The sequence below is a fragment of the Aotus nancymaae genome, unplaced genomic scaffold, assembly GCF_030222135.1.
Source record: "Aotus nancymaae isolate 86718 unplaced genomic scaffold, 86718_ANA_hifiasm-v0.15.2.pri h1tg000011l, whole genome shotgun sequence".
Taxonomy (NCBI): Eukaryota; Metazoa; Chordata; class Mammalia; order Primates; family Aotidae; genus Aotus; species Aotus nancymaae.
In genome coordinates, this window is record NW_026988422.1 from 2,407,435 (window position 1) to 2,432,977 (window position 25,543).

The 25,543-nt window shown below is 39.3% G+C and overlaps 2 protein-coding genes across 8 annotated transcripts in view; both read left to right on the top strand.

Annotated features, from left to right (window-relative positions):
• The window catches only part of ADGRG7 (adhesion G protein-coupled receptor G7), a 93,486-nt gene extending 86,667 nt beyond the window's left edge, over positions 1-6,819 (top strand). For all 3 annotated transcript variants that reach the window (XM_012476901.2, XM_064374556.1, XM_064374557.1), the window contains one exon: positions 5,350-6,819. In XM_012476901.2, coding sequence (XP_012332324.2) covers positions 5,350-5,607 — 258 coding nt within the window. In that variant the 3' untranslated portion in view covers positions 5,608-6,819. The remainder of the gene's footprint in view (positions 1-5,349) is intronic.
• Positions 6,820-17,560: 10,741 nt separating this feature from the next.
• The window catches only part of TFG (trafficking from ER to golgi regulator), a 38,517-nt gene continuing 30,534 nt past the window's right edge, over positions 17,561-25,543 (top strand). Inside the window, exons 1-2 of one of the 5 annotated variants that reach the window (XM_012476854.2) lie at positions 17,561-17,706; positions 22,297-22,523. In XM_012476854.2, coding sequence (XP_012332277.1) covers positions 22,340-22,523 — 184 coding nt within the window. In that variant the 5' untranslated portion in view covers positions 17,561-17,706; positions 22,297-22,339. Of the gene's footprint in view, positions 17,707-17,735; positions 17,996-18,385; positions 22,524-25,543 lie in introns of those variants that run through there. The other 4 variants (XM_012476863.2, XM_012476844.2, XM_064374569.1 and 1 more) reach the window with 4 other exon arrangements.

The window sequence follows — 25,543 nt, forward strand, 5'->3', positions numbered from 1 at the left end:
CTCCAGACCTTGTTTGCCTGTATCACAAGCAGAGGCTGCAGAACAGCAAAGATTGCTGCCTTTTCCTTCCTTTGGAAGCTTCCTCCCAGAGGGGAACCTGCCAGATGCTAGCTGGAGCTCTCCTGTATGAGGTGTCTGTTGACCCCTGCTAGGAGGTATCTCCCAGTCAGGAGGCATGGGGGTCAGGGACCCACTTGAGGAGGCAGTCTGTCCCTTAGCAGAACTTGAGCACTGTGCTGGGAGATCCACTGCTCTCTTCAGAGCCAGCAGGCAGGAACATTTAAGTCTGCTGAAGCTGTAGCCACAGCCACCTCTTCCCCCAGGTGCTCTGTCCCAGGGAGATGGGAGTTTGATCTATAAGCATTTGACTGTGGCTACTGCCTTTCTTTTAGAGATGTCCTGCCCAGAGAGGGGGAATCTAGAGAGGCAGTCTGGCTACACTGGCTTAGCTGAGCTGTGATGGTCTTCACCCAGTTCAAACTTCCCAGCATCCTGTTTACACTGTGAGGGGAAAACTGATTACTCAAGCTTCAGTAATGGCAGATAAGTGTCCCCCCTACCAAGCTCGAGTATTCCAGGTCGACTTCAGACTGATGTACTGGAAGCAAGAATTTCAAGCCAGTGGATCTTAGCTTGCTGGGCTCTGTAGGGGTGGATCCGCTGAGCTAGGCCACTTGGGTTCCTGACTTCAGCCCCATTTCCAGGGGAGTGAAGAGTTCTGTCTCTCTGGGGCTTAAGGTGCCACTGGGGCATGAAATAAAGCTCCTGCAACTATCTTGGTGTCTGCCCAAACGGCCACCCAGTTTTATGCTTAAAACCCTGGTGGCATAGGCACTGGAGGAATCTCTTGGTCTATGGGTTGTGAAGACCATGGGAAAAACACATTATCTAGGCTGGAGCACACAGTCCCTCACGGCACAGTCCCTCACAGCTTCTCTTGGCTAGGGGAGGGAGTTCCCCAACTCCTTGCACTTCCTGGGTGAGGCAACACCCCACCCTGCTTTGGCTTACCCTCTGTGGGCTGCATCCACTGTCTAACCAGTCCCAGTGAGATGAGCAGGGTACCTCAGTTGGAAATGTATAAATCACTTGCCTTCTGCGTTGATCTCACTGGGAGCTACAGACTGGAGCTGTTCCTATTCGCCCATCTTGCCTGGAAGCCTATTTGTTTATTCATTGAGACAAAGTCTCACTTTGTTACCCAGTCTGGAGTGCAGTGACACAATCATAGCTCACTGCAGCCTCAGTCTCTTGGACTCAGGTGATCCTCCCACCTCAACCTCCCAAGTAACTGGGACTACCTGCATGTGCTGTCATGCCTAATTGTTTTTCAAATGTTTTTATTTTTTGTAGAGATAGGGTCTCACTATGTTGTCCAGCTGGTCTTGAACTCCTGGGCTCAAGTGGTCATCCTGCCTCAGCTTCCCAAAGTGTTGGGAGTACAGGCCTGAGCCACTGTGCCTGGCCAGTTTTCCCATTTTATTACAAATGTTAAACTTTTGGCTATTTAAATACTAGCTATCAAAACTAATGTTTGTTTTTATTTTATCTTAGTTTTTTTCCCTGCATATCTACTACTACCTCCTTAGTTTTACATATTGTGTTATATAAATTATGTTTTTTAGTATAACTTCCTCTACTTGCAATATTTTCACTCTATTTAAAATTCTACTAATTATAATGTTTGTTTGTTGAATATTACTACAATTTATAAGAAACAGATTTCGATTTCCAGAGTAAAACAGTAGATACTGATTTCTCTCTTTTCGAGGTAATAATATTAACACAGTTTAACTGCTTCTTGTAATTTTGTTGGTACATTTTGAAATTTGATATGTTGTTAAGTTTTACTGTCTACATTATTTTCTTTTAAGAAATATTTATAATACTTAGATTATGTTTGATAATTATATTAACTGTATTTTCTTATCGTTAACTCTATGTTTGGATGTTTTTAATGTTTTGCCAGTCCTTTTATGTTGGAATGTCCTTTTATTTTGACTTCCTTGCTTTAAGGAATCTCTCATTAATGGTAGTAATTTTTGAGTAAATATTCAGTGCATAGTTGGTAAACATTAATGAGAACTTTTCTATTTGTTAATTTTTCTTTCGATACCATGACACACAAACTACAAATTAGCTGGGTATTTAATTCTTGGCAATGATTTTTTTTCACTGACATTCTATAGATGTATGGAAATTTTATGTTGTGAAAATAAAGTCTGAGAAGGGACCAAAATTATTACATTTTTCCCCATTGTTATGGCATCCCTTTTTAAAAATAAATTATTTTGAAATAATTTCAGACCTGTTGCAAATAGTATGGAGAATTCCTGTGTACCCTTTATCTAACTTTTCCAATGATCACATCTTATGTAACTTTAATACATTATTAAAGTGACATTGATACAATCTACATAGATTATTTGTTAATGGGCTTCATTTCTTCGTGGTGAAGACTTTCATTCTACCTTTATTAACTATCAACTAAATGAATACATATAGCTCATTATCAAATAAATGTGTTGTTTCATAAATGTATTTGTCCCCTCTTCTTTTTACACTCTAAAATTAACTTTTTATGCATACCATTATCTCCTCAACTAGAATATCAGTTCTCTGAGTGCAAGGAACTTGCTTGTAAATATCTTTCACAGTAGAAAGCATCTTTGTTCAATGTCAGGATGAGCTATAGTTCTCTATCTCATGAAGGAACTGCAATTTTGATGACTATCCCATTAAGTGGCTAAGAATGGTAACTACCATGTGAAGCTGGTGTCATGTTGGCTGTTTCTGGCTATGGTAAAATGTCATTGAGGAGGAAAGTCTTTGATACAAAATGGAAATTGTTAGGAAGGGCATTTGATCAGACTCTGTAGTGCAGTGTGGGGAGCTGCTTGGCTTTCTGAATTACTGCCACCATATTTGTTGCCTCTAAGAACTCATCCTCTATCCCAGGGAGCCCTCTCCAATGCGTTTTCGGACTAATTCCCTTAGATAATGGATGGGTGACTGCCACTAAATTTAAATGGATATAAGGTAGTTCTTTACTATTGTCAATATGAAATGGAAACTCCTAGAAGGTCAATAAATAGGGTAAGCCTAGTCTGACATTGCCAATCGATCCATGGGCTTGTTTCCCAGAGTGAACAGGAATTTAGGGAGGAATCTGAATGAAGGCATAGTCAAGGATAGTCACTTCTCCATACATAGGAGGGGCACATTATAAAAGAAAGGTTCATTACAAAATGTTAATGGTAAAAGGGTCGAAATTGTAAATGGTAAAATGATAAAATTACAACATGGTAAAATTGAGTGTGGCAAGGACATGGAGCTAAAAGTCAGGAAATTTAGGATGTTATCCAGCTTTACCACCGATTCCTATGATTATAGGAAAATCGCATAACCTCTGCAGGTGAGTTATGCAAAATATAAAATGGGGGGGGTGGCAATATGGATGTTAAAATTAACACAGTGTTTTGTAAAATGGGTCTGAATATTACTTACATCAGAACTTACATAGTGTGTCAAAATGCTGATTCCTGGGCCTCACCCCTTACCTACTTAGTCAGAATCTACAGGCATAGGAGCTGGGACTCTTCATTTTAAACAAGGACCTCAGGTGATGTCTATGTATACTAAAGTGTAGGAATAACTAGATTTGTTCACACATAAAACTCGTAGATTTAGAATGCTGTAATTCTAGTAAACATTTACTAAATGCTACAGATATTACTTAGGAGGCACAATTAGATCTTTGTGTTAGTGGTAATCAGTTTGACCCACACATTTTTTCTTTTCAAATACCATCTTTGGAATTTTAGGAAGCATAGAAATACTGGGAGTCCACTCAAACAGGTCCAACAGGATGGCGTTTTCTTGAATTATCCATGGTCTAGGGTCTTTTCCTAATTATGGTTCCACCAGAAATTTGATACAGTCTTAGTTTTGCCTTAGAATTTAAATTCTGGAAAAATCATATGAAACAGTGTACTCCACAAAAAAAGATGCTTTTCTAGAAACTGAATTTCTCACGTGCCCCAAATAAATTTCTCTCCCTTGAACAATCCGGATGACCAATGACCACTCCTGTCCTTCTGAAACCTGTGTCTCCAAGCAGGTTTGGCCAGAGAACAAGTCTGTCTGTTGCCAGCAGTTATTGATTTTATTAATCAAACTATCAGGGTCTTTCTGTAGTACTAGGAGTCTCCTAAAACAGTACTCACAGGATGTGATTCTAAAAATAAACTCTTACAGGGGTTGGGGCCCTATAGATGCCAGTGTGGGAGATACCCATGAATATTTATTTTTAAAAATAATTTCATTTTGAAATGATTTAATACAAAAATTTGAAAAAATAGTATAACTCCCACATATTCTTTGTCCCACTTTCCCAAACGATAATATATAACCATAGGATACTGTCAAAATCAAGAAAGTGACATTGGCACAATATTATCAACCTAACTACAGATGCTATTTAATCTGTCATTTCCACAAAGGATATTAATAAAGAATTAACAGAGGCATCTTACAAGCTATGATACACTTTGCAGTCACTTTCTATTACAGTTACAAGCAACAGGATAGGCAGCACCATATATTAGATAGAGGAGGGGTTTTGGAGCCAAAGATGTAAGAATTCAATGCCAGACTCCACTGCGTACTGGTTGGGTAATCTTGGACAAATTACTTAGTTTATCTGAACTTTAGTTTCTTTATCTGAAATATGGGGATGATAAGGCTTGTTGTATTGGGTTGATGTGAGGTTTACATGAGAATGACCAAATGATGAGGATTAAGTGAAAAGCAAGGGTCTGATACTAATATGACTTCAATAAATTGCAGTTTTTACTGAAAATATATAGAAAATATTATTCAGTGTTTTGTGGCTCAACTGATCATATATACATCTGGTCTTCGTATGTAAAGTATGGAAAACCAGTGACTAGAAGGGCTTTACATTTTTTTGTCCTTAAGTGCACAAATTTCTAGTTATGTTACTAAAGCTCCAAGAAATATAGAATCACAGAATGTTAGAACTGGAAATTGAAGATGATCAAACTTAGGAAATGAGCAAATTTACACAGCCAGCTAGTGGCAACCCGGGACCCGAACCCGGGTCTTCTGCATCTGCTCTTGTACTATTACATGTAGGGATCTGTATATGGGAAAGACTTTGCTTCAACCCTCTTAGATTAAAGAGTACGTGGGAGCTGCAGACTGGAAAATTCAAGTTGAGGAGGTGCCGTGCAGATGAGAAGCTTGGGTGGCAGAGTGAAATAAAATCTCTTCCTTGATACTGTATCTCAGCACTTACCCAACATTAACCTTTTGTCCTATCTGCAGGGATTGCAAATTTTTATCCTGTACACTGTTAGAACAAAAATCTTCCAGAGTGAAGCTTCCAAAGTGTTGATGTCATTATCATCTGCCGCGAGAATGAAGTCATTGCCTTCAATGACCAGGCCAAGGCTGCGTGTAAAGATGTATAATTTTCTCAGGTCATTGCCAACCCTACATGAACACTTTAGGCTACTGGAATCCTCTGTAAGTACTGAGGAAATCACAATCTCTGAAAGTGACCGAGCAAAGGAAAGCACCTAGGCTGTGAAACTTACCTGTTGTGGTCTTTTTAATCAATTCGTTTGAATTTTATCTGTTTCTCTCCTTTATTTCCCAGTCCTCCCAGAAAGTCTTCCTCAATATATTTTGCTCAAGATTAAGAATTAGATAAAAACTGTTGGTTATTATTATTAGGGATAATGGACTTGGTAGTTTTTGTATTTTTCAATAGATTCGTACTTGAATGAGGTGAAGAATTTCGAACAGCATTCAAGATTACCATTGTTTCTTATATCATTAAATCTTTGTGACACACTTTAACAAAAATGTAGAAACTGTAACAAATTCTTTTACAAGTAACTATAAAGGACATGAAGAGAAAAATTTACCTTCCAGAACAAAATGACTCCTGATGAACAGTGTGTGGGGATTTGCTTATATGTATTAAACTTTTGACTTTTGAATATTTTAAAGTTGTATGTGCTTGTACTTTTATTTCTAATGAAGAATTTGGCACATTAATTAAATTAATTAATTAAACCTTTGAAAACGGATAGTTTTTTCTGTTTAAAAAAATATATATGTTTTGTGACCAGGAGAATTGGCTCTGTAAGAAATGAGCAGCGAGACGGGTTAATTTGTTACTGAATGGGTATTTCCTTCCAGTTCTTAATATATCTGCCCTTTTATCGATGAAGTGACACTGAGACCCCAAAAATGAGAAGTTAGCCACAATCATCCCTTATGGCTTTTAAAAGATTTAACTGCTCGTGGAAGGTCAAACACTTGAATTACGAATGGCTTCCTCATAAAAAATGGCCTCCGTTTAGGTGGGGAGCATTCCCACTGGACTTATGATATAGAGTCTTTAAATTGCTGTTTTCTGTTTTGCCATAAATCAGACAGCTGCTGTCAGTGTACTGAATTAAGAGATTAACAAATGTCATGTCGGCTTGGCACTCTCTAAAGAATGTATATTTTTTAGAGAAATAGTTGCAAATGCCTGTTGGGTTCCTGGGCAAGCCAACAAGAGCCTGTATTTATAGGAGAACAGAAAAAAGTAAAGGGAAGAAAATAAAGAATAAAAGCAGATCCCAAAGCCAGTATTCTTAGTGGTGTCATAGGGCTGCACCTAAATAGTAGCTGGGCACAGGGAAAATGATAAGATGTGGTTGACTCAAAATTTGTATTCAGATGAAAATAAACCTTAAGTAAGGGCCACTTTAAATGTAAAAAAAAAAGAAAAAAGAAAAATCACAAAAGAGCCACATTTAGCCTGAGGGTAGGTGTACGTGTTTCCTTTGTAATTACAGTTGTTTTCTTTGCACGTTTTTCAGCATTTTTGGGGCATAGCAACTAAAATTCCATAAAATGTTGCTGAAATATCTGCACCGTAAATGTGCAAACGCCACATGCAATTGTGGAGACTAATTCAGGTGGACATGGATATTCTTGTATCTACCCTGAAATGAATCCTACCACTAGGAAATAATTCCTTTGATTTAAATCATTGTCTCATGCACCGGTCAGCAATTTTCAGTTTAATGATAGAAATCTAACTCAAGTTAAAGGTGAAAGGTAATTTAATGGATTGATTAATGTAAAGTCCGAGGACCGAGTTGGGAGGGTTACTATATATTTTAGTTTGCCTGGGCAAGTCCCAATTTGTGCCTGTTTTTCTGAGTTAAGCATTACCAGCAGCCCCTTTTACTTTCAAGTGTCCTGGTTTGAGTCAAGAAATACATGATAATGCTAACTTCAGGTCTAGTTAGAACAAGTGATACGGGAGGGGGCAGGGAAGTGCTGGGTAGAGAAGGACAGGGTCTCTGGTGAGGGCTTCACCCCCACACACCTAAGTGAGAACAGGCAATCCTGTTTTCATGCCCAAATATTGCATTTTTCAAGGCCACTCTGGGCCACCACACCCCGCATCCTGTGCCCATATAAACCCGAGACCTTATCGGACACACACGTAAGCAGCGGAACATTGAGAGGAACAGAGTGGTGGAGAGTGGTGGGGCAGCATGGCAGAGAAAAAGGGAAGTGTCTGAACGTTAAGCAAGGACAGCCAGACTCCAGGGGAAGATTACCTTCCCACTCCATTCCCCTCTTCCAGCTCCCCATCCACCTCACTGAGAGCCACCTCCACCACTCAGTAAAACCTTGCACTCCATCCTTCAAGCCTACGTGTGATCCGATTTTGCTGGTACATTGGGCAAGAACTCAGGATACAGAAAGCTGTCATACTGGCTCCCTGCCCTGGCGATAAGGCAGAGGGGCTTATTGATCTGATTAACACAAGTTGTCTGCAGAGGGCAAAGCTGAAAGAACACACTGTAACACACAACCACTTGAGCTTTGGGAGTGGCAGACACCCACCCATAGATGGTGCTGTGGGGTTGGGGCCCAAAAGCCTTCCCCACGACCACTGCACCTGCCTGTGTGCTTGTTCCCCCTAGGGGGCAGGAAGCCCAGGGAGCCACACCCGTCACAAGTGCTGTGACAGGGATAAGGGAACTCTCTCCTTTCACAGGGAATGCTAAGAATATGTCAGAATTCTTTTTCTCTGTTTCCTGGCTCTGTGTGCTTCTGTACTTGATGTCATTCTAAAATTGGGTTTAGGTGGCTGGAAATTGGCTATTGGCATCCCTAATCTTACAGCCTAACGATCTAACAGGAAGAGACCTTTTTTCTCTTAGTATCCACAAGTAAAAGCTCATGGAATTACTCTAATTCCAGTTATCATTCCAGCAGGAAAACAGAAAGCACATTAAGTATTTAAAATAAAATTTTAAAGCAGATAATTGGTTTTGTGGTGTTTAACAAACTCACAGACAAATGAGAGAATGCAGCAGGAAACATAGAGATTAGCAAAATGAGAAAGTAGATACCTCTCTTAGGTCAGAGAGATAAAGTAAGAAGAAATTCCATAGACAAGGCCTGCGGCTATGTCCACTGATGGATGAATGGATAAAAAAATTATGATACACACACACACACACACACACAGGATGGAGGACTATTCAGCTTTAAAAAAGAAGGAGGTACTGCTATTTGCAATAACATGGATTAACCTGAAGGGTATTATGCTAAGTGAAATAACTCAGACACAGAAAGAAATATACTACTTGATCTCCTTATATGTAGAATCGAAAAAGAAATCAAACTCATAGTAACAGAGAGTAGAATGGACTGGGAGTGGGAAGTCAGGGATGGAGAGATGCTGGTCAAATGGTACAAACATTCAGTTACAGGATAAATACATTCTGGAGATATAACGTACAGCATGATGACCATAGTTAATAACAGTGTATGATACACTTGAAATTTGCTGAGTAGAAAAAGCAATATTCACAAAGCGTATCTTTTACAAAACCAAAATTCATAATTCCCTAACTTTTCAGTATTGTCTGTTTTCCATAATCCACGCTCTTTGTCTGAACACATAAGAATTTTACATAACTAATGATAGCACCTGATTTGATTTTCACTTATTACCTAGTTATGCAGTCTTCTTAATGATTGTATCATTTGCTAATTTGTTTCCCTATTATTGTATATTTAGATCATTTTAATATTTAATATTGTAGTGATGCTGTGATGAATAAATTAGTACATGTATTTTTTCCTTTCTTTTTCATTATTCCTTAAGATAAATTCTCTTGACTCAGATAAATGTGCCAAATTCTCTTGACCAGATAAATTTAGGTTCCTAATGTATACTGGTATATTGTTTAGAAAACATTGCAAGAATGTATTATGTTATCAACATTTGGAGGACCATAAACTTTTTTTAATATAGTTGTTTATTTTGGCATTTTTGTTATTTGTATTTTTTTGCCCATTTTCAATTGAGCTACTGTAATTTTTTCTCACAAATGTGTATTTCTTATTTATTATAATCTCAGCCTTTTAACTATTACATTTGGTGAAAATATTTCTTCCAGTTTATTGTTTTCTTCTCTTTTTAGAATAATGAAATGATTACTCTGGATTTGATTGGAAATGTCCAAAAGAGCATTTAGCAATTTCTGAGTTTATGTGTCCTTACCCAGGCAGAATAATTTTTCATGTTAGATTAAGAAATATGTTAAGAACTATGCAGAAACTTGTAAAATGTAGAACAGTCGCATAAATGTACCAAGTGAGATCAAACGACTCATGTATGACACATGACATCTCTAACCCTTCTTTACATCAGAAACTGGGTGGGGCTCCATGACAAAGTTATTTTTTCCTTTCAAATGTTTTCTGTCTCTTTGTGTCCACTTGCCTTTTCTTAAAAAGAAAACACAAAATCTTGGAGAAGTTTGATTAGCAATTATTAATTAGAAAAAAATTTTAAAACCACAAAAAGGTTCAAAGTAATGTGTGTCATCTACATTATTTCATTTACATGTTACCTATTTTATAATGTGTACTTGAAAAAAAGATATAAAAGTTGCTAAAACACTGATTAAGAAGTCAGGAGTAAGGTAAAAAAAGAATAGGAATAAAAAGTATGACGCCAGGGATGAGAGTAATATCCAAGAATCATAATGTTGTAATTTTGCTAGGTGTCAGCCACAAATTAGACTGTAAGCTTCCTAACACTCAACATAAATATAGAAATATTATACGAGTCTAACTCTTAACAAGCAAACACACCACAATTTCTTGGCAAAAATACTATTATTTTAATAGTACGTGAAATTGGCCTTAAGTTTCTTTGAAAACGTCCATTTGCGTATATGACCAAATCAGAGGGCAAACTATGTTGAATGAAAGAGATCAAGATGAGATTGTTATGTCACATTTGTAAATTCAGTACATTCTCATACGTGCCTGCAAGTCTGCCAAGTGTACACACTGAAGAGGTCTGTATAATCAGTATTGCTCTGAAGTTAAGCAATGCTATGTACACATAAAGACACATGCTTAATGCACCACGGGAAACTTTAGTATCAAAAGTGCATCAGTGACGAGTGTTTTTTTGTTTTGTTTTTTGTCTAATAGTTGTGTTCCTTAATTTTGCCTGTGAAATTAGCTTTCATTTTGCTCGTTTGCTTTTTTCATTTTTAAATTAACTTTATTGATGTATGATTTACATACCATAAAATACACTCATTTTAAGTGACTAATTAGATGAGTTTTAACAAATTTATACCCCTGTGAAACCACTGTGCCGGACAAGATTAAACACGTTTCCATGACTGCATAACATTCCTTCATGCTTCTTCCCAGTTAAACCTGTCCCCCATTCCCAGCCCCAGGCAACCACGGATCTGCTTTCTATCACCAGATACACACAGTTCTGTCTCCTCCAGAATATCACACGAATCATACGGTATGTCCTCTTCTGAGTCTGGGTTCTCTCACTCAGGATATTTTTGAGATTCTTCTATACTGCTGTGTGTATCATGGTTAGTTTCTTTTTATTGCTGAGTAGTATTTAATTGTTTGGATATACCACAATTTGTTTATGCATTCACCATTTCATGGGCATTCTGTTGTTTCCAGGTTTTGACTATTATGAATTAAAGTGCTATGAGCATTGTTATACACATCTTTGTGTGGATATAGTTTTTTCTCTCTCTCTCGAGATATCTGGCCATGTGCAGTGGCTCACACCTGTAATCCCAGCAATTTGGGAGGGGAGGATTGCTTGAGTTCAGGAGTTTGAGAACAGCCTGGGCAACAAGGTGAAAACTCATCTCTGAATCTAGAAAAAATTTGAAAATAAGAAATGTGTAGTGAAATTGCTGGGTCATAGAGTAAGTGTGTATTTGCCTTTATAAGAAACCACCGAACAGTCTTCTAAAATGTTTGTATCACTTTATGTTCCCAACAGCAATATATGAAATTTTGGAGTGAATTTTTGAAATCCAGTTTGTGAATTATTTCAGAAACTGGAAATAGGTTATCTTTTTCGTAAGCCACTGATCATATTTCTAAAAAATTTCCATATATGTTAACTCTTTAACAAAAAGAAGAAGAAAAAGCAACAGAGTGGTATGACCTAATGCTGTTATCTTTTACAAAGTATTTCTCATAGAGCTATAGTTCAAGTCTTATCTGTATTTTTCTTGCAACCTTGCAAGTTGGTGCTTTTGTACACGTGGAAGTGTGACCTTTATAATTTGCTGAACTTTAATATAAGCTGCTATGAAGCCATGATACGACAACTGAGACTTTACGGACCTTTGTGATAAAGAAAAGAAAATATTTCTGGCCCAGTACTCAATAGGCAATAGCAGGGTAAAGAAGCATTCTGGACTGGGAGTTGTGATCTCAGCTATAAGTTATGTGACTTGTGGCAAGACATTTGCCCCTCTAGGCATCAGAACCTGAGGCTCTGTCTGTGTAAAGGAACTGGCAAGACTCCAAATTTCCTCCTGTCTCTAAAATTTTGTGACTCTAACTGCAGGCTGAGATTGTTCTTAAATTAACTGGAAATATTTTCCCATCTAAGTAACACATGAGTATATCTTCCTTAAACAACAAGAACGATAACAAAGAGCAACAAATTAGTGTTCCAGATAGAGCTGAAGTCCCCTTTGATCGCCACAACTGAACCCAAGCCCCTTTTGTCTTTTTCCTCTTCTCCCCAGAGTTAACCAGGGTAATGAGCTTGGTGCGTAAACTTTCAGATTCTAAGAAATATGTACATACATTATATGCTCATAGCAGCTCATAGTGTTCCGTACTTTCTTTTACAGAAATGGTATAAGGAACTGTGTCAGTGGTCCCTAAGACCACCCCCAGGTTTGATGAATCACTAGGCTCACTCATAAGACTCAGCAAAGACTCACATTCATAGCTATTGTTTATTACAAAGGGATATAAAGCAAAACCAGCAAAGGACAACGTTGCATGGGGAGAAGTGCAGAGGAAACCAGAGCAAGCTCCCAGGAGTTCTCTTCCAGTGCAGTCACATGGGATGCACTTAATTTCTCCAGCAACAAACTGACAACATGTGAAATATTGTCTACCAGGAAAGCTCATGAAAGATTCAGTAATCTGCGTTTTTATTGGGGCCTGGTCACATAAGCCCTCACTGCCTGGCTAAAAATTCTAGACTTCAAGAAAGCAGGTATTCTGCATAAATCACATTGTACAAACAGTTTTTAGACATAGTTCACTATTCTTATCAAATAATGGGATGAGAACACTCCTAAAATCCAATTTCCCAGACACCAGCCAAGGGCCAACCTTGCAAGTGGGCCTTTCTAGGGACAGCCATCTCAGGCTGCTATGTTAACTATTTTCTGCACACTAATGTAACTTTCTAAAAGTTGTTTTTTGCACTCATCAAAATGTTTTTGAGCTCTGACTGTACGCATGTGTACATTTCTTTTAATTGCTCTATAGTCTCTCACTTGAAAACAAACATTAATGGGTGTGTTCTTATGTACAAGCATTTCTCTGGTACACTGTGAATGAAATGGTTGTGTCATAAGGCATTTTAGATGTTGATACGAACTATTTAATGTCCCCACAACAAAGCATGAATACCTATTCTGCCACATACTTTTAAAAAAAGTGTTATGAAACTATTTTATTTTTCTCAGAAGAATGTGTGAAAAATTGTATCTCATTGTGGTTTTATTTTGCATTTTTTATTATAAGTGACTCTTTATTGAAATGGCTTTTTGAGAATGCTGTTTAATTATGCATTTATATGGAGGGACTAAAAGGAGGATGATTGGCATAAATGTTAGAGACGTGAGTGTCTCCAAGTACCCAGAGTTTGATTTTGCCTCTGACATGCATGATTCCTAGATTCTGGCAACCAGGTTTATCTTTCTTTCTTTTTTTTTTGAGACAGAGTCTCACTCTGTCACCCAGGCTGGAGTGCAGTGGTGTGAGCTCATAGCTCACTGAAGCCCTGACCTCCTTGGGCTTAAGGGATCCTCCTGCCTCAGCCTCCCAAGTAGCTGAGACTACAGGTACATGCCATCATGCCTATTTATTTTTATTTTTATTTTTAGTAGAGACAGGGTCTCACTGTATTGCCCAGGCTGGTCTCAAACTCTGGGTTCAAGTGATCATCCTGCCTTGACCTCCCAAAGTGCTGGGATTACAGGGATGAGCCACCTCACTGGGCCTAGGTTTCTTAAATGAGCCTAACAAAGCTACTCTTGATGAAATGAAAAGTTATACCTTCTTGCATATCTTATGGCATCTGTATGAGTCTACTAGGGCTACCATAATAAAACACCACAGACTGGGTGGCTTAAACATCAGAAATTAATTTTCTCATAGTTCTGGAGGCTGGAAATCAAAATGTTGGTAAGTTTGGTTTCTTCTGGGGACTCTCTCCTTGGCTTGCAGAAGACTGCTTTCTTGCTGTGTCTTCACACGGTCTCTCCTCTGTGTGCTCCCATCTCTGGTTTCTCTGTGTCCTACTCTCTTCTGATAAGGACATCAGTCATATTGGATTAGAGGCTCACCCCAACGTTAACCACTCTTTGAAGAACCCATCTCCAAATACAGTCACATTTTGAGGTACTGGAGATGGGGGTTCAATATATGAATTTTGGCAGGAGGATGCAATTCAGCTCACAATTGCATTTCTCTTTCAACTTGAACTCTAACAGGTAATTTAGCTGACAGGTAACTTAGCACTGTCTCCAGGGGATGGAAAAAAGGAAAAGTGAATGATTTCAAATTACTCAGAGACAAAATCCTACATGCCTAGGGAGCTAGGGACTTACCCATGACAGTTGCTCCTTTTTTTCTGGGAGCTTGCCCTGTACAACGGCAAGTTAACTTAGTTTTCATTATTTTATTCAATAAATATGTATTGAGTATTTACATCAGCCTCTAGGGATACAAAATCTAGGAATAACTACCTTTGAGAGTGGTTTCTCTAAAGAGGGGTTGGACAAAGAGCCCCAAGGTAAGGCAAAAACATTTTAGGGTTTTCATGCATGTGAAGCTGGTAGGACAGGTTGAAGTATTTTCCTTAGCTTGTACTAAGAATCACTCACTCCAAGGTACAAAGTAAGAAAATCGTCCCTTTCTCCTTCATTATCTCTGCATAGGGTGACAGCTTCCTATGTTCACACAAGCAAATCTTTATATATTTAACCAGTGGAGGTGAGGCTGAGCTGACCAGCTGGTCCCTGTTTGGGCCTCATGATTCCCCTTTTGTTTGGAGTTCTCTTATTTAGCTAACAGCTAACTGCTGCCACACAGAGCTGATTCTCAGCAAGGGACATAACTTCTCCTTTGACATTCTCATCCAAAGAGGAACATACAGCCTTTCCTTGGTTCCTCTGAGGGTATATGAGATGACTCAAATTTTCAAAATCATTTATACTCAGTAATAATGAAGAACATGATAAAACATTGACTTTATCTAACTTGCTAACAGGGCTCATAGTCTTTGTCTCATTTCTTGTCCAGTCCAAGAATCCTATTTTCATTCTTAGGATTTTTCCCCCTTTCCACGTGAGGAGTTTTAGCTACACAGACTTTCAGGGAGAAAGAGCAGGTGGTAGGTAAGTTGGTTGGTTGACTCTTTCTGTTAAAACCACAGTGTAAGTCTTCACTCTTCTTCAGATGAAACATGGAAAATAACCTCTGTACTGCAGAATCTCATGTCTCTCCTTGCTGTAGTCTGGGTCAAAGGTATTTCCCTACACTGCTTCTCCTTCCTTCACATATTCTCAACTTTCATATACTACCATTAAGCAGTATTCTCTTTCTCTTTTTTTCTTAGCAGTTCCTTGGTAGAAATAAATAGTATTTTCTAGTTCAAGACTATTCTCAGTGTTCATTTAAAACCAAATTCATCTAGCTGTAGAAAAGAAGGCCACTATGTATCTAAAGACATAGTAGAAGAGACCATGTTCTTGGTAAGTAGGTAACTGGTTCAATTTAGGTAATGGCTCTGTCACTAGTTATCACCTGTATTTATTTGGAGCCTAAGTACATAGATGTGCATCAGCTTTGACTTGAGAAATCACCACAACCCCACCTCTCAAGTTCCACAGTGGTAGCTGGGAACAAGTTTTAACATTAAACAAGACTTTACTGATGGCTAGGGGATGAAGTATAAGGGAATTACAACATAAAGAGCCTTAAGTTGCTTTCAGAGTCCATGAGCTCCAGCCTTTCCCCAAGGCCAGCTTATGAGTGCCTCTCTTCCTAGCTCACAGATGACCATAGTGTAACAGAGATCAGCTATTTCTCCTCAGCAGCAGGACTCTTGAGTGCCCCCTCACTGGAGATCCCCAACGGATATTCTTTTCACTTTATAACAGGCCAAGATTCATCTCCTTATCTCCTGCCTCAGGATCTGACCTCTTTTTAGGGAGAATAACAGTAGTATAATTCACTTCCTTCAGGGAATATTTTACTTTTGCCATATGGTTGTGGGTTTACCCCATCCCAAATCATCTTAATGACATGATAATACTATTATCTGACAGCAGTACATCTCCCCAAATCTGTATTATTCAATTAAAAAAAAATAAGCAATGAATAACATTCTTTGGAGAGCAATGAGGAGTTTTTTTTTTTTTTTTATTTCTTCTGTAGTATTCCACTCCCTTATCCCTGCAAACAATTGCTCAAAGGACAATACAACTGTTGGAAGAGAACAGTCTAAACTTAACATTATTTCACTCTCAAACAGAAGTTTCAGAGACTTACACCTGAAGCAGATCACACTATTTATATAGTACTAAAAGAACTTAAGTTCTCACTCTGAAACACCTGAACTTACTCCAGGTCCTTCAGGAGTATCTGGTGTTAAAGCAAACTACATATGGCCTGAGAAGGACTCCATACTTTTAATTTGAATCCTTGTGGATGAACTTCACCTAGCTTAATAGAAAAGATCGGAAAACTAACAGGAGTATTTGTCTATAACAATAACTGAGTCTTGGCCAATTCCAGCTGCCACACTTCAACCACTCATAGTTCAATCACTCATAGACTGCTAAGTGTTCAAATTGTGTTCAAATAAGGCAAACGCCAACTTGTAACCAATCCAGCTGTTTCTATACTTCACTGCTGATTTCTGTACCTCATTTCCCTTTTTTTGTCTATAAACCTTCTACCATGTGGCTGTGCTGGAGTCTGTGAATCTGCTCTGATTCTGAGGCTGCCCAATTCGTGAATCGTTCATTGCTCAATTAACTCCTTTAAATTTAATTCAGCTGAAGTTTTTCTTTTATAAACTGGTAAACAACTGGAGACCAGGTAGGGCCTAAATGCTTTACTTGTAGGCTTAGTCTTCACCTTAGAAGTGACAAGGATTCTCTGCTTAGCCAAACTTCGGGGTCCTGAGCCTTCTCCTAGGCCCATCTGTGCACCTCCTTATAAAACTCAGTTTTAGCAAAGAACCTTGTTAAGTCAGTGCAGTAAGAACCCCTCACCCTTGATCAGGTTCCTCATCCTCCACCACCCGCCAGGTGACGTCTGATTATCCTGGCTTATTTTCATCTAGAATCCTGTTGTGTTGGTTTAGGCGGAATCTCCCTTGCTTCTCTTAGTACCTTTTTCCATCCACTGGCGGACCTCCACCCCTTGGCTATAAATTCCCACTTGCTCAAACTGTATTTCTATTTGAACATGTAAGACAGAAGGGAAGAGTACATAGGGCACACTCAAATGCCTTATCTTCCAAAATTCACTTCAGGCATCTTTAGCCTTAATTTCCCAGCTTTTGTCCTTTAAACAGTTACAGATTTGTCTTGTCTCATAAACGCTGTCAGGCTTCCCTGCTCAATTGGAAACTCCTTGCTCACGAACTGACTCACCCCCATTCCTAGAACAGGGCTTGGCAAAGCGTAGGCTCCCAATAGCGAATGGATTTGTAGAAGAAAAGGTTTTTTTTTTTTAAGCTGTTACTACAATGGTCAACGACTACAACGACAAAAACCGCTTAAAATTGGACAGATGCCTACCGGCAACCGGCTCTTAAAAAGTCTAGAACAGTGCACTACGCCCCGCCCACTGGCGAGAGACGGAAATACACCCTTTTAAGAAAACCGGAAGTGCGTGGTCACAGTCTGCGCATGCGTGCATCGGTTCAGCTCACGCTTCCTATACCCAGTCATCCAGTGTGAAGGCGGGGACTCTCCGGCCGGACAAGGCAGCCGGGTCCCAGCCGGCTCTGCGCGTCACGCCGTCGCGCATGCGTCCTTGGTAGGTCCGCTCGCAGTGAGGCGGAGCGGAAGGACATATTTTTTTTCTTGCTCCCGCCTCTCTTCTTCCCCCACCTGCCACGTACAGAGCCGGAGTTCTTGCTAGGCTTGTTGGGTCGGTGCGGTTGGCCGGTGCCCGCGCGAGCCAGGGGGCGAGGTGCGGCAGTCGCGGAGGGCAACGGAGCGGGCCGTGACCACCGCCTCCCCGCGACGCCCCAGCCCTGTGGCCTCGCGTCGGCCCCGTCATTGGAGAGCGGCAGAGAGACGGCGGCCGCGGCCTCCGCAAGCCGGTACGACCGCTAGAAACTGGGGGTGCGGCCGCTGTCTCCGAGGAGGCCAGGAGACAAGGAGGCGGTGGGAGGCCCTCGCTCGAACCGCCCGGCGACTGGGGTCGGAGGCGCGCTGTGGAGGGGCTGGAGGGAGGAGGAGGAGGGAGGAGGGGGCCGGAGGGAGGACGGGCGGGGCCTCGCTTGGGGGGAGGGGAAGGGAGGTCGCAGAGGGGGAGGGGAGAGGGAGGCAGCCCCTGGCCGCGCTGGCAGGGAGGCGCACCCCGAGGGCTCCGGTAGGCGGGTGCGCCAGCTAATGCCTTGGTGCAGGTCCGCCTGGCTCCAGGGGTTTGGATTGAGAGGAGGGGGGCTTTGGGAGGTCTGGGGCGGCGGGCGCCCAGTCCCCGAAGGAACTCGGAAGGGTGAGAAGGGTGTGGAGTGGTGCCTGTGGGAATAAGTTGATTGGGGTCACTGAATCGGAGCGTCGTTCCTTGGCTAAGTCGGCGCTTAATCAAGCGCCAGCTGAAGGCCCAGCCTGGTTTTATAGTGATGATTTGCTTTACTGGACACTATAGTAAGTATTTTAGATGCACTATCTCATTTAATCATCGCAAGGGTCCCTCCACATTCAGATATTGTGATTTCCGTTTCGAATGTGGTAAAAGTGAGCCTTCGAGAACTTAAGACCACGTAGCCAGTAGTGGCGATCTTTACCGTCTTGGTACACTGCCTCTGAGGCAGGGTTTGAGGCGTCTTACATTGTTCGGAATAATTACAGGTTGACTTGGTTTACTGTTTGTTGAAGGAAACTGCTCCCTTCAGGAGGTGCCTAAGCCACAGCTTCTGAAATTAAGCAGGGTCTTACCCTTAGACTTAGTAGAGCCAGAAGTGTGGCCACTGAACCTAGATCATGGTTCAGGAGGCAGGCTTTTTATATGACCTTGGGCATGTCAGATTATTCCCAGTGCTGAGAAGAGTGTTCCCGTTGGAGGGTTATGTTATACAAGTTAGAGGCCAAGTCGTTTCTGGACTTAATAGCGGGAGGGGCAAGGACAAGATGGGGGAGGAGCTTGTAGGGCTCTTACTCGCAGTTCTAGAACTAATTGTTAATAGCAGTTTCTACTTTGGAAGAGAAAACGAGTACCAGAATTCTGTATATGAAGAAATGTTGGGATGGGATTTCCCCCTGAAGAGAAACTTTTGTTGCACACTTTTGTTTACTCTGGGGAGGTGACTGCACGAGCTAGCAACAGCTTTAGAAATGAAGCGTTGGTTCCTGGCCTCAAGGAGTTTATAATCAATGGGAAACACAAAAAGTGAATTTGCAGGCAAACATGACAGAAAGTATACATGACTCAAATGTTAAATCCATTGAAATCGGGCACCAACCTCCCTACCGCAGTCAGAAGGACATATCATCAGTTATATTCGAAGCTGGAATTTTTTTCTTAATTAGAAGTGTGTCTGATGGAAGTCACTTGTAGCTACATAAAGAAGATACGGTGTGAAGGTCTGACGCAAAACTGATCTATATTACAGCTTTCTTCTCCCGCTCCGTTTATCAGAACTTTATTATTCCTCATCTTCTGTGCAGGGAACAAAAATTCTTTAAATACTATAGGCACTTTTCTAGGCGCTGCTGGGAAAAGATAGTACTAGCTCACTGAAGCTAAGCACTGGTTCCTTTTACATTATTGCTGGTTTACACATCTTGTAGGAAGGAGAAGGTAACAAATACGTTGATTTATTGAAATGTCTTTGTTACTCTTAGGCTGCCAGAGCAAACAAGATAGAATATTTACCATTTGGTTTAGTAATTATACTTTAGAGCTTGGCACATAGTAGGTATTCAGTAAGTATTTCCTGAACTCAGAAGGCGTTGCAGAAGGCAAAGAGTTGGTTGTATGAAGATTTCTGTTAATCACTGTTTTCATGAGAAGTCCATTGTGAGAATTGGAAGATAAAAAGCTAATTGTATTCTTATTTTGCATTAAGATAAACATGGCATCCCTAGAGTGGAATGCAATCCATTCTATTCTGCATTGACTTTAGAGTGTTATATTTGGTTTTAATGACCCATTTCAATAAAGATTTATTAATATCTGTTCAGAGCATGGTGGTGGGGGGTCTAAAGATAATTTATTTAAGGACTAGTTAGATGAAATGACCTAGGGTATTTATATGAAGAATAGTAGGGCATTAATGTATAATATTCATGAAATTGGATTCATGAAAACGTTTTTCAAGTACTTGAAGGGTTGATATGTTGGAGGAGCACGTGAGTGCTTTCACATACCCCAAAAGAATAAAGAATAATTGCAGAGAAGTGTGGTGTTAATGAAACAACAGTCTTAGGAGGAGGAAACAGAAAGCTGCTATTAGCAAGGTGGGAAGTTGAAACTAGAATGTTGTAGAACACTTTAAAAAGTCTCAAGAGATCATTTTCTTGGGGCAGGAGGAGGAAGGAGTTGATGCTTAGAAAATGTTCAGCGATTAGAACATTCAGGAACATCTTCGCTTTGAGAAGAAGAAATATTAACCGATTATTTGATCATAAGTATATCCTCCGTTATTATCTAGCAACCATTTAACTTGCTAGAGACCTTCAACATTATTTTGAATTTAAAATTCCACAGTCATGGCCTGATTTGGTGGCTAACGCCTATAATCCCAGCACTTTGGGAGGCCGAGATGGGTGGATCACTTGAGGTCAAGAGTTGGCGAGCAGCCTGACCAACATGGTGAAACCCCATCTCTACTAAAAAATACAAAAATTAGCCGGGCATGGTGGCGCATCCCTGTAGTCCCAGCCACTCAGGAGGCTGAGGCATGGGAATCATTTGAACCCGGGAGGCAGAGGTTGCAGCTAGCCGATATTGCACCACTGCACTCCAATCTGGGTGACAGAGTGAGACTGCATCTCAAAAAAAAGTAAAAATACACAGTCAATACAGGATGGTCATACTGAATAAAATTAAAGATTAAAATAAAACCTAAGGGAAAATTCTGTAACAAGTTAGTATTTAGTGGCTGATTGTTTGATACTGTCTTATTTGATAAAGTATGCAGTCCAAATCACACCCACCCAGGTGGGAAAGTTATGGAGTATGCAGCACAGTAGTGGATGGTCTTTAAAAGTTCTGGTAGGTATTACTAATTTGTCTCCTCCAGTTCCTCCACATAGAGAGGAAATGAAAGAATGTACTCATGAGGTCTTTCTCAGAAAAACTTGAGGCTCTATTTGAGTTAACTCAAATAGGGTTAGCTTTTATTGTTGTAGGATAATAGAGTTTTGAAGCCAGTATTTATTTTACCCTTTATTTAACAGCTGTTGAATGACTACTGGTCTGCTAGGCACTCTTGTAGGCTCTGGGAATATGGAAAACTTCCTACCATCAAGTGGAAAAGACAATAAAAAGTTATAAATTTTTAATGTCTGATAGTGTTAAGTGCTTTGAAGAAAAGCAGGATAAGATAATGTTGGGGGGAGCCATTTTAAATTAGATGGTTAGGAAAGACCTCTCAAAAGTTAACATTTGATAACTATTCTGAATCATATGAGGGCTACCAGAAAGGTTCAAGACAAAGGGAAAACTTGAAGTGTGGGTGTAACGGGTGAGTGAAGAGGAGAGGTAGGAAATGAAGTTAAATACTTGGCCAGGGGCCGGAGGCCAGATGGTCTTATAGGTCTTGGTTTTTGAGATGGGAATGCATTGGGAAGTTTTGAACAGAATGGTACTAGGTTTTATTTAACAGGATTAACTCTGGTGTGCCGAGACTAGATTAAAAGTGGGCAAAGGTAAAAAGCAGGCGAACTGGTTAGGAGTCTTTTCCAGTGATTGAGGTAAGCAATAATGGTGGCTTGAATCAAGTTGATAGCAGTGAAGGTGCTGAAGTGGTTGGACTCCAGAGTTATTTTAAAGGTAGTGGCAACCATATTTTGTCGGTAGTTTGGATGTAAGGTTTGAGAAAAAGATCAACCAAGATTTTTTTTTGTCTTACACAACTCAGAGGAAGTGAGATCGGGGAGCCTATAGGAGAGGCATAGGTGGAAGATTAGGAATTTATTTTTACATAAAGAAAAATCTAAGTGGTAATGTCAGGTAAACAGTTAAACATGTAGATAAAATAATAGTAGACATAAAAGAAAAGCTTATTTTATTATCTCTACAGTAAAATAATGTTGCCTCCAGGCCATTTTAACATAAATACGGTAACATGGGCATAATGAATCTTCTGGAGGCCAGAGTTTCTTAGCGTCTAATAGTAACTCTCAACTTTTAAGAAATGTTGTGTTGTTTAATTATCAAAACCACTTTTATCAGTCTTTGTCTAGAGTTCTATATATAGAACATCCTGGAGTCCACCATGAACGGACAGTTGGATCTGAGTGGGAAGCTAATCATCAAAGCTCAACTTGGGGAGGATATTCGGCGAATTCCTATTCATAATGAAGATATTACTTATGATGAGTTAGTGCTAATGATGCAGCGAGTTTTCAGAGGAAAACTTCTGAGTAATGATGAAGTAACAATAAAGTATAAAGATGAAGGTAAGTGTTTTTAAAGCTATTTTTAAAAGTTTGTTTGTTTATTTATTTATAAAGAGACAGAGCCTCTCTGTTGCCCAGGCTGGAGTACAGTGGTGTGATCGTAGCTCAGTGTCACTTGAACTCCTGGGCTCAAGCAGTCCTCCTGCCTTGGCCTCCCAAAGTGCTGGGATTACGGGAATGAACTACAATGCCTGACTTTAAAGTCTTAAGTATTGTATGTGTTATTTTGCCCATTTTTATTGGACTCTTTTTTTTTTTTATCATTTGAAAATAGCTAAGTGGTTTATTAGAAGGGAATTTTAAGTGTTAGAACATTTTCACATTCATTTTTACAAGCATTGTTTTCTCCTTTTGTCCATATAATTCTGGTTTCTTTTAGCTTAAAAATTTTTTTTTCTATTCTTATTTTCCAAAGTGAAAGAAAGGTTGTAGTATGTATTGAATGAAAAAGGATTTCATGGTCAACTAAGTATGGGAAAGCTGGTTTAAACAAAGACAAAAGTGTTTCTTTTCTTTTTTCTTTTCTTTTTTTTTTTTAAAAGAGAGAAAGAGGGAGAGAGAACAGGAATCTTGCTCTATTATTGCCCAGGCTGGAATGCAATCTAAAAATAGGTGTTAAAAACCTCTTTTTTGATGTAAACAGAAAGGAATAAGGGAAGAAAATAATAAATGAGCAGCCAACCAATATTTCATTTAAACCTATGTATAATTAACCTATGTATAAACCTAAGTATAATTATTGGTATAAAAGAGGTTTTCAATATCCATTACTAAAATGCATTCTAGCCTGGGCAAGAAAGCAATACTCCCATTCTCTCTCTCTCTTTCTCTTCTTTTTTCCTCCTCTTCTTTATTCTTTTTCTTTCTTTCTTTCAAAAAAAAAAAGAAAAGTATTCTGTTGTAATGGAATTTATCATAATGCATATATATTTTCATTTTTCAGAAAAACATGATTGATGAGGCAGAGAAATAGCTCCTTGCCTCTTTGATGAAATTAGCAAGTTGAAAAATTATTGAAATGATTAGGGCAAAGTTTCCTAATTCTCTTGCTTTCTGTTTCATTTCCCAACATACCCCTGCAAAAAAAAAAACAACCTCTTTTTTGCCGATAATTGTGCTTAACAGCGGAGACAGGAAGGAATAAGAGAAGAAAATAACAAACAGCCAACCAATATTTCATTAAGTCTGTGAAATGCTATGCAAATGCTGAAGAGTGATTTACTTCCAATTATGTGGTCACTTTCAAAATAGCTGTAATGTGATACTGAGAAAAATGTATGTTCTATGGACCTGGGGTAAAGAATTCTATAAATATTCACTGAGTTTTCTTGTTCCAGGTCTGAGTTCAAATCATAGATGTCCCTGTTAATTTTCTATCTCGTTGATCCGTCAAATATTAACAATATGGTGTCAAGTCTCCCGCTATTATTGAGCGGGAGTCCAAGTCTCTTTCTGAGTCATTAAGAACTTGTCTTATGTATCTGGGTGCTCCTGTATTGGGTACATATATATTTATGATGATTGACTCCTGTTGTTGCATTGATCCTTTTACCATTATGTAATGTCCTTCTTTGTTTCTTTTAGTCTTTGTTACTGTTCAAGTCTATTTTGTGAGAGACAAAAGTTACAGCTCCTGGTTTTTTTTTTTTTTGTTTTTTGTTTTTCTCTCTGCATTTGATTGGTAAGTCTTCCACCAACCCTTTGTTTTGAGTCTTTGTGTGTCCTTGCTTATGCGATGGCTCTGGATACAGCGTACCGATGGGTTTTGACTTTTTATTCATTTTGCCTGTCTGTGTCTTTGATTGGGGCATTTAATCCATTTAAATTTAGGATTAATCTTGATATTTGTGAGTTTAATATTGTCATTTAATGCTAGCTGGCTATTTTGCCCATTAGTTGATGTAGATTCTTCATTATGGAGATACTCTTTACCTTTTAGTAAGTTTTTGGGATGACTGATACTGGTTGTTCCTTTCTGTGTATAGTGCTTCTTTCAGAAGCTCTTGTAAAGCAAGCCTGGTGGTGATGAAATCTCTGAGTGCTTGCTTGTTGGCGAAAAATTTTATTTTTCCTTCATTTATAAAGCTTAGTTTGGCTGGATATGAGATTCTGGTTGAAAATTCTTTTCTTTGAGGATATTGAATATTGACCCCCACTCTCTTCTAGTTTGTAGGGTTTCTGTTGAGAGATCTGCTGTGAGTCTGATAGGCTTCCCTTTATGGGTAACCTGACCTTTCTCTCTAGCTGCCCTTAGAATTTTCTCCTTTATTTCATCCCTGGTGAATCTAACAATTATGTGTCTTAGGGTTGCTGTACTTGAGGAATATCTTTGTAGTGTTCTCTGGATTAGCTGGAGTTGAGTATTGTCCTGCCTTACTAGGTTAGGAAAGTTTTCCTGAATAATAGCCTGAAGAATATTTTCCAGCTTGGATTCATTCTCTTCATGACATTCAGGCACACCTATCAAATGTAAATTAGGTCTTTTCACATAGTCCCATATTTCTTGGAGACTTTGCTCATTCCTTTTTACTCTTTCTTCTCTAATCTTGTCTTCTCGTTTCATTTCATTAAATTGGTCTTCGACCTCTGATATCCTTTCTTCTGCTTGATCAATTTGACTGTTAAAACTTGTGCATACTTCGTGGAGTTCTTGTATTCTTCAGTTCCATTAATTCACTTATATTCCTCTCTAAATTGTCTATTTTCGTTAGGATTTTGTCAAACCTTTTTTCAAGGTTCTTAGTTTCTTTACATTGGGCTAGGACATGTTCTTTTAATTCGCAGAAGTTTCTTATTATCCACTTTGTGAAGCCTGATTCTGTTACTGGAACACACTCGTTCTCCATCAGGCCTTGATCCCTTGTTGATGAGGAACTGTGATGCCCTGTAGAGGGAGAGGCATTCTGATTTTGGGTATTCTCAGCCTTTTTACGCTGGTTTCTTCCCATCATTGTGAATTTATCCACCTGTCGTCTTTGTAATTACCAACTTTCGAATTAGGTCTCTGAGTGGACGTCCAA